Here is a 9576-nt window from a genome sequence, read left to right on the forward strand (position 1 = left end):
TCCGGCCGCTTCCGCCGCCTCCCGGCCGGGCGGGCCCGCCCGCGGGGTCACCGCCCCTCCCGCGCGGCGGCTGCGGCGGCTGCGGAGGCTCCCTTTGTGCCGCCCGGCAGCGGCGGACGCGCGGACGGCGGCGGCAGGTGAGGCGGCGGCAGGTGAGGCGGCGGCGGGGGCGCGGGGGCGGCGGGGACGGGCGCGGGGCCGCGGCCCCGGGAGCTGTCCAGGGCGGCCCGGCAGCAGCACTGCCCCGCGGACAGCTCACCCTGCCCCGCCGGGGCTCGCCTGCCCCGCCCGGGCCCGGCACCGGCACGGTCCGGTGGGCAGTGCTGGAAATCCGGCGGCTCCCGGCGCGGCCTGACGAGGCGGCGTGTCCGGGGAGCATTGACGGGGCGAGGGGAAACGGCCTCAAGTGGCGCCAGGGGAGGCTTAGATTGGAGATTAGGGGCATTTTTTTCACGGAAAGGGTTGTAAAGCATTGGAACAGGCTGTCCACGGAAGTGGTGGAGGCACCATCCCTGGAAGTGTTCATAAAACGTGTAGCACTTGAGGACATGGTTTAATGGTGGTACTGGATTGATGGCTGGACTTGATACGACCCGCCCCAGAAGGGGAGGGTAACCCAGGTTCTTGTTAATAAATCCCCTGGGGTGGATTAAAGTGAAACGACACTGAATCATCGGTATTTGTAAATATATATATATATATATGTAGGTTTATTTGAGAGCAGTTTTGTTTCAAAGGAAAACAGGTGTGTAGCCGTTTTGGTTGTTATCATCTATAGTAATTCACCAATATTAAAGCATAAAAGTTACACTTAAGGAAGTGTGAAGGAAGAGAAAGAAAGGATAGAAATGGAAAGATATATGTACTCACCACTCACAGAATCATAGAATCAGATGGGTTGGAAAGGACCTCTGAGATCATCAAGTCCAACTCTTGATCTACACGCTGGATCCAGCGATGAAACTTGGTAGTTGCACCTTCAATGTTCTGTTGAAGATGGTGGTCGCAGTCCTGTTGAAGTGATGGTCTTGATCAGTTTGGGGGAAACCCTCTCCTCTCCCCAGAATTCAAAGATCTCATGAGTTACATACATTCAGGCTCAGGTGGGAACTTCTGGTACCTCCCATGGGATGGAGAATCACGGGACACATCATGAGATGGAAAATGCTCCTTTGTCTCTCAGATTTATCAGATCATTAAAAACTTTCTGTTCTCTCAAACTGGAATTTTTAAAACCAAGAGAGCTCTTCAAACTGCTTAACTGAAAACTTGTCACCTAATTGCATATTTTTTCGTCTTCTCAGAAAAGTCTGACATCATGTCTTTAAATTTGTACTTCATATTTTCAGAGGCTCAATCCCAGAGTTTTTTTGATCACTTCTATACAACAAAATAAAAGTTGCCATTGTGTCTCTTAGCTATTTTTTCAGTTCCAAGAATAGCACGTTTAGTTCTATGTTTTAGATGTTTCTTATTAGTATCTTAGATAAAACAGTTCTTTTAAATTGTTGCTGTATAAGTGTTTATGTGACTTGAATCAACTGACACTTTCTAGTCTTATCTAAAAACAAAAGAGGAAAAAACAACCCCAAAACTAAGAGTTGCATGCTAGACAAAAAAATATGAATGTTAAAATTCTGCATTCAAGTGCAGGAGGACTGAGTGGCAGCTTCAGTCAAATTTAAGCTGCTCAGAGCATTAGCTCTGTCCTGACCACAGCAAGGTGACAGTGGGATTCCGATTTGTGTCTGATAAAAGAAGTTGCCATAAAGAGAAGCTTTTGCAAATAAGGTAAAAGTCAAGGAGGTGGTGCAGCTCTCCCAGCTAGACCAGCAGCTTTTAAATCAACCAGCATTTCTGTGCCTAAGGGTAAGCAGTTCAAACCTGATTTCTGAGAACTGGTGATGCCTCAGGAGTGGAGCTCCTTCCAAACCAGTGCTCATCTTTAGCTGTAAATTCTCCTGTTTGTTATTTAGGAATGGGATAGGCAAAGAGGAGAAGAAAACTCCTTAAAACTGGAGGATGAAAGGCTATGAAATGGTTTAATTTGGGCCATCACACATTTTTGGAGGAGAAAAAAGAATACTGGGTTAAAAATTAAAACAATTATAGTATTATTTTCATTTCATATAGCCACCTGTGTAAAAATTGCTAAGAACCTGGATCAAAGGAGAAAACTTAATTGAAGGGTTATATGAGGAAGAAAAACCTACCTTCTCTTCAATTATTCTTTTCTATTATTTATTCTCCTCCACTTCACTCTGGAAAAAGCTAAAAACAGAAGCTGGTTTGTAACATTTCAGATCTGAGAGCTTGCTTCAAAAAGGCACTAACTGTACAGACTCTACTAACCATACCGGGAGGCTGGCAGTGATTTTCTTGCTAGAAGGGCTCATATTCTTGGGCAGGACCGTTTAATTGCTGATGTATGTGGTGTGAGGGATTGCAGCTGTTTCTGCCAGTGACTGTGGCCTGTTCCTCTTTTTTAGTCGAACTTGACAGGAGGACATTTGTTCTTGTCAAAGTTTTTAAATCTTAAAGAAAAATAGGAACCCCTGTGGTTCAAGTCCACAAAATCCATAGGAAAAAAAAAAATGGAACAGATCAGTAACTGAAGATGAAAAATATCTTTTATGATCTGGGCGCTCTTTGAGCGTTCCAGAACGGTGACAGTTTCCAGGAGGCCGCATTGTGGACGTGTCACTTTGATGGCCACATGTCGAACATCGAACGTGCCGCGCGTTTTGTCAGAGATACTTTGTGCACGTCTGCACAGCTGCCGGCGGGGTCCGGCACGGGCCGCCGAGGTGCAAAGAGCACCAGAGCAGCGCTCCTGCGGAGCGGGCAGGGGTGGGGTTATAGAGGGGTGCCCAGGACGGGTTCAGCGGTGCCCCGCTCGGGTTATCCAGCGGTGCCCAGGTCGGGTCACAGCCCCGCTCGGTGCTGGGCGGAGGTGCCACAGCTGCGTCACCCCCGGCGGAGCAGCGCCAGCCCGGTCCCTGCCCCCGGGAAGGAAATGAGCCGCAGCGGGAAATAACGTGTGCACGGCCTCCTCCCCACGGCCGGGCACAAGGCAGGTGCCGGGACAGCCGGGCGGGAGCCGCCAAGGCCGCGGCGAGGCCCGTGCGTGAGGCCCGAGCTGCCCAAGGCTGCGGTGGGGCAGGGTCGGGACGCACACGCGGGATCCCTCACCGGCCTCCTGCCGGCGGGGGGCGACCACCCTGGCGGTGCGAGCGGGCGGTATCCCGAACCCCGGAGCCCCCGGGCCCCGGTCCGGCGGGGGGGCGGGAGCGCGGCCGGCCCCGCCCCGGCGCGAAGGTTCCCGAGGCCTCTCGGGTCAGGGCCGAGGGCAGCGCGGGCAGCGCCCCCCGGCGGCCGAGGCGCGGCGGGTGCGCGGGGAGGCGGCGGGGCCACGGCCGGAGCGGGGCAGGGAACGCGGGCAGGGAACGCGGTACGGGGGACACCGCGGGGGCACCGCGGGTTCGGCTCCCGCCCCGCCGGGGGATCGGCTCGGCTCGGCTCGGCTCGGCCAGCGCCGGGCGGCGGAGGGGCCGCCCGTGGGTTGTGGCCGCCGCCGCCAGGCCTCTCCCGGGGCCGCCGGTCCGGCTCGGCCGCCCGCGGATCCCCCGCGGCGGCGCTCGGGGCGCTCGTTCTCACGGTAAAGCCTCGCCGGGGCCGCGGGCGGAGCGGGGCCGGGCGTGCGGCGGCCGCGGGGCTCCGGCCTCGGCGGCCCATCCGGTCCGGCCCGGCCTGCGGAAATAAACTTTCGCTGTTCTGTATTTTAATGTTGGGGTTTTTTTCAGCCTGTTGCTGGGGGGGGGGCTGTGAATGGGGCAGTGCCGAGGGAGGAGTTGGTCTGACTTTGCAGGTCTGTTTTGTTGCCGTGCTGCCTCGGTGTCCAGGTTTGAAAAACAAAATAGCCCTGCGAATGTGTGACAAGGGGTTAAAAAAAGTTTATTTTTCTGCGGCAGGAAGTACGGTATCCATAGCGTTTTCATTAACCCAGTTGACTGGTGATATACAGATACTGATGTCTGGCCCATGAATAACTTCATGTTATTGGGCTTTCTCATAACAATTTGTAGAATATTTTCACAATCAGAAAGAAATGTCTAATAATGTTTAAAGCTGTTTGAGGGACCCAAATCTTCCATCTGCTTGGTTGTCAAATTCACCTTATTTGCTGTTGCATAAGATAAGCAGTTGTTTCTCTGTTCCTCACCTTGTACGAGTAGAGGATATATTCAGAATTGCACTTACCTTGTGTAGAAGGTGAAAGGACAAACAAGAAGAAACAAATCTGCAGAGTGCTGTAGCATATATCCTTATGAGCAGCATCTCAGATTTGTTTTCTTCAAAAGAAGGAATGGACAGTAAATATGGGAACGTTGTCATGCAGTTAAAACTGTATGTCTCTATTTTTACTAATTTGATACTTTTTACTTTCCTTTTGTAGGAATGGAGGGGAAAAAACTCATTTCTGCAACAGACACACAGTATTCTAGTGTACTTCTTCAGTCTTTGAATGAACAACGTGGCCATGGACTTTTCTGTGATGTTACAGTCATCGTGGAGGACCGGAAATTTCGAGCTCACAGAAACATCCTTTCGGCTTCAAGCACGTATTTTCACCAGCTTTTCTCAGTGGCTGGTCAGGTGGTTGAACTGAGCTTTGTGAGAGCAGAAATTTTTGCAGAAATTCTTAATTATATTTATAGTTCAAAAATAATCAGCGTTCGATCCGATTTACTTGATGAACTGATCAAATCAGGGCAGCAGCTGGGTGTGAAGTTCATAGCTGATCTGGGCATAGCTCCGTCTGAAGAGAAAAACGTGCCGAGCGAGGTCAAAGATGGTGCTTCAGAAACTTCTAGTCCAAGTCAAAGGGATGCTGAAACACAGGTACCTCTAATCAGGCCAGAGAGTCAAGAGGCAACGGATGGGATGCCAGTTATAACACAGTCATTCTCCTTACATGGCATAGAATATGAGACTACAAAAATCACAGTGAGCGATTCGGATGATGAGGACGATGATGTAATTTTTTGCTCTGAGATTGTTCCTCCAAAAGAATGTACTAAAGATAAAAGTGCTGCAAGCCAGAACCAGCCTTGCTCAAGTCCAGCTGGAGCTTCTGACCAAAAAACCTGTGGCAGTGGTGGCTCTCCCTGTTTGACAAACACCACAGCAGCTCAAAACCTCACTTTGTCTGCCAGTCAGCTAAACCCAAACCAAACACAATCAGGTGCTGAATCACTTGTCTCGGCAACTCCGCAGCATTTTACCCCTAATATCATCGTGCTGAACAAGCCTCTGCTTAACTCATCACTTGGTGCCAGCTCCTTGCATCAAACACATGTGACCCCTACAATTAATTTACTTGAGGAGAACCAGCAGCCATCTAATAACGGCTCCTTAACTGAAGTGGAAACAACTGCTGTTGATGATGAAGAGGTTGTTGAAGACGATGTCGATATCATTAGCTCCTCTAGTCCTGGTTCGGTCAGCAGCAGCTCTTTGGTTCAGCAGTCTTCTGTTCCCAAGGCAGCAAGCACTGAAGGATCAGGTGTACAGAAAAAACAGCTTGTTACATTTCCACAAGAGCCATTTGCTAAACCTGGAGAATTCAAAATAAAAATCTCAGACGTCCTTACTGGAAACAACAAGGAATTCAATTCGGGCATAGCATCAAAGAACGTGGCAGATGGGCAGAAGATCATAACGTTAGATACAGCAACTGAAATAGGAGGCTTATCCACAGGCTGTAAGGTTTATGCAAACATCGGTGAGGACACGTACGACATAGTCATCCCTGTCAAGGGTGATTCCGAGGAGGGGGAAGCCAAGCCTGAGGACACGCCTAAAACGTCTGGTGATGAATCTCCAAACAGGAAACGCATGAAGGTAAAGCACGATGACCACTACGAGCTCATAGTGGACGGCAGAGTGTACTACATCTGCATCGTGTGTAAGAGATCCTACGCGTGCCTGACGAGCCTGCGGAGGCACTTCAACGTCCACTCCTGGGAGAAGAAGTACCCGTGCCGGTACTGCGACAAGGTGTTTGCCCTGGCAGAGTATCGCACCAAGCACGAGCTCCACCACACCGGGGAGCGCAGGTACCAGTGCTTGACGTGCGGCAAGACTTTCATCAACTACCAAATTACGGCCTCCCACATCAGGTCAGTTCACAGCCAAGACCCTTCCGGAGACACCAAGCTGTACCGGCTGCACCCCTGCAGGTCCCTGCAGATCAGGCAGTACGCCTACATCAGTGACCGCCCGAGCAGCATCCCGGGAATGAACCAGGGGGGAATTGTCTATCGTGTTGGCTCAGGGAAGGACGGCACTGAAGGAACAGCACCTAACTCTCCGGCCAAACAAATTACCTGGGATGACATTTTCGTTCAGCAGGGAAATGAAACAATGTTCAAACAGAATCCGTCAGAGGGAAGTACTGAGTTTGAGTTTGTAATACCAGAATCTTACTGAAATGCATTAAGTGCTGGAAAAAAAAGGATTCGGTGCAGAAATATTGCAGCTCTTTTAACAGCACTGTTAAAATTGCTGTAAAATAAAAGGTTAAAGTCAAAACAACCTAACTTGTTCTACGAAGTCACCAAAATGGTAGCACTTGGCTGGATCATATTAACTGCAGTGATTTGTGGAAGCAATTCATCTCAAATTTACCTGAATAGAGAGGAAGACATTTCTAAGGAGCTGGCAGTGTTTTCTGGTATGTTAAATTTGATCAAAATATGAGGATTTGTAGCTTGAAAAGGTACAATTTCTTCTAAAGAGCTAGAAATATTTCTAAAATAATTGAACTGTTTCCTGTACCCATACTTACTATGTAAACCCTTTCTTTCATGTTAGCACTTTAATGCTGATTTCTGTTTAGATGTTAACCAAGAAAATGGACTTTTTTTCATTGTAGTCTCTTGGTCGTGGAACCATTTAAAAAAAGTAATCCCACCCCTCACATTTGTGAACAATGCATTACTGCAAGGGGCCAAAATGAATGATCTGTTACTAGACTGGAGTAGTGTATTTTTGAGCTAGCATCTTAGTTTTGCTTTTATAAACATTATGAATCATCTGTCTTCATGCAAATAGTTTTGTCAAAAGTCAGGGCTAACTTGAACAAACTTTATTTACACTTGGCAGAACGGTGAGCAGAGTATTCAGTGTCTGGACCGTCATATTTTACTCCTTTTGCAATGGGGAAAAAAAGCCAAACCCCACAAAGCTCTATAGCGAAGAAACTTAAAACACTTAGGAAGGAGATAATTTTACTGTTTTAAAGCTTGAGGAATAATGTCAGGTTTTCTTTCTGCTGGAAAAAATGCCAGTAGTTAGCTTGATATAAAGTGATGTTCCTTTTTTTCACTCTTCAAGAAGAAGGGCTTCAGTCTGGAATTTTAAAAACAGTAATACTTTTGGTAAAAGTTGTAATTTTTTTTTTTTTTTTTTAACTGAAGGCTTCTCAAAACTGGGAAGTCATGTAAGTGCTGTATCGGTTCAGCACTGAGGCTGCTGAGGATCTTGTATGCCTGTTTGTCAAGTGAAACAGGGATTTGGATTTTTTTTCTCCCCCATTTATAGATTGTGGAAGCATGAGGACTAAAGCAACAATCAAAAAATACCCTTTACTGACCATAACCTGCAGTATAATTTCTCTGTGGTTGTCTAGTTGTGATCTGTTTTCAGGTTTGGGTTTATTATGTTGACCTTATTCTCCTTGCAATTGGTACATTTTTAAGCTCTTAGAAGATTAATGAGACGTCCAACTTGATCAGGAAATGGTAGATCTGAGATAAACAAATGGCTGTTTACCAAGTCATAGTTTAGCATTTCAGATTTAGTGGCTTGTTGAATTTTTGTAAATGGTAATATGAAAACTGCTCAAGTTCTAGAGATCCCTGAGACTGTTGTGTGTAGTACTAGTTAGTTATTGTAACCCTTCATTGCTTAAATTCCAATTACAGGTTTTTCTTTCCTTTTTCACGTTTTAAGTAAGCATCTTGATCCTATGACTTTCAAAGTTAGGGTTTTGGACATACAGGACTCTAGACAGAAAGGCACTTAAATGGTAAATGATTCAAATAAAAGTCGAGCTACAGAAAAGGATACCAGAAATCCCTGTGAGCAACGATGGAGGGAGGATTTGTTTACCTGACGCGTGTAACGCTCCGCACTTCTCTTTTGTTGGCCAAGAACGTGGTACACTGATGATTTCCAGATCATATTGCAGACCCCCTGGAATATAATGGGGCATGCTTTAAGTGTTGCAGGTGGGGTGTTATCTGAGGTGGCATTTCAGCAGTCAAACGTAATCCTTATGCAACGTGAGTGTGGATTGCCTGTGTTGGCACAGGCAGTTCTGCCGCAGCTGGCTGGTGCTATGAGGGAATTCTTGAACTCTGACGAGACAAATACAATGTTATTTTTGTTACTGACATGACACACCTTTAACCACACAACATTCTGAGTTGGAAGGGACCCTCAAGACCAACTCTTATGACCCGTACAGGGATCTGGAATTAAGCATACATTGCAAAGTGTACAAAATTAAATATAATGGCTACCACTATTTGCTGCTGGTATATTTAAAACCTTAAATTAAACTGTGCCTACTAAAGGTCTCTTTTTGGAGGAAAACTGGAAAATTAGGGCTTTGTAACTATTTTTGCTAGAAGACTCGTGCTTGCATGTGTCTCAGGGTCTTCAGTTTTCCTTGGAAATGATTTTTGATATCCAAAGTCCAGAGGTCATGTAAAGCATTTTTTTTTTTATTTCACTTCCACTATTTATTGGTTTGGAAACACGTTAAATCCATTCTTCTAAAACTTTTTATAGGGCCAAGAGCTTTTATATTTAGATTTCTGGCTGTTGCACTTATATTTGTGAGTTTGTTTGTTTTTGTAAGCATTTAGCTTCCAGTTTAACTTAATGAAAAAAATTTATGTAAATGTTAATAAATTGGCTTTGGGGTAATGGGAAAAAAAAGGTTAAATCTGACAAAGCATTTATATAGAAATTAAAAATTTCAACAGACTGTGGTGGCAAACCTTACAGTCATTTATATGCATATAAACCATTAACAGATCTGCTGCAGAATAATGTAACGGTGGCTGCATCCTCACTGTCTGGTTTCTTTGGGGATTCATACCTAACATTCCACTATATGAACTAAGCAAATATTTGTTTGTTTAACAAATAACGTTGACTGCTTATTTATTTTGTACTGTTAAGGCATGCAGCTTATAAAAAGATGCAGAAGCTGACAACTATATACATTAAACTCTGAATTCTACAGCTATTGCCTAGGAAATGTTCCATGTGAAAACATTTCTTGATTTTCCCAGATCTGTGATGTGTATAGTTGTACAGTCTTTCCTTAACATACTTTTTAAAGTTGTGTTCTACTTTTCATTAATCGATACTTGATATTAGTTCTTAGAGCTTTCTATGGCACAAATAAAAAACTTAAATTCTAAAGACGGGTGGTTGCATGTGTCTTTGTAATTGCAGCTCAAGTTCTACAGTCTTACCATGTTTGATTACCAACAGCTT

At 46.1% G+C, this 9576-nt stretch overlaps 1 protein-coding gene across 3 annotated transcripts; it reads left to right on the top strand.

Moving 5' to 3' along the window:
- The first annotated feature begins 7 nt into the window (after positions 1-7).
- On the top strand, positions 8-9501 carry ZBTB33 (zinc finger and BTB domain containing 33). 3 transcript variants are annotated; one of them, XM_050310194.1, is made up of 2 exons: positions 8-137; positions 4457-9501. In XM_050310194.1, exon 2 carries the CDS (start codon positions 4459-4461, stop codon positions 6490-6492), a length of 2034 nt encoding a protein of 677 aa, XP_050166151.1. In that variant the 5' UTR covers positions 8-137; positions 4457-4458; the 3' UTR covers positions 6493-9501. The 3 variants fall into 3 exon arrangements, with proteins under 3 accessions (XP_050166151.1, XP_050166152.1, XP_050166153.1); XM_050310195.1 differs by having other exon boundaries at positions 134-152; XM_050310196.1 differs by lacking the exon at positions 8-137 and adding an exon at positions 3627-3658.
- Positions 9502-9576: the final 75 nt, after the last annotated feature.

The sequence above is a fragment of the Myiozetetes cayanensis genome, unplaced genomic scaffold (assembly GCF_022539395.1).
Source record: "Myiozetetes cayanensis isolate MyiCay16 unplaced genomic scaffold, myiCay2020 scf15, whole genome shotgun sequence".
Classification (NCBI taxonomy): domain Eukaryota; kingdom Metazoa; phylum Chordata; class Aves; order Passeriformes; family Tyrannidae; genus Myiozetetes; species Myiozetetes cayanensis.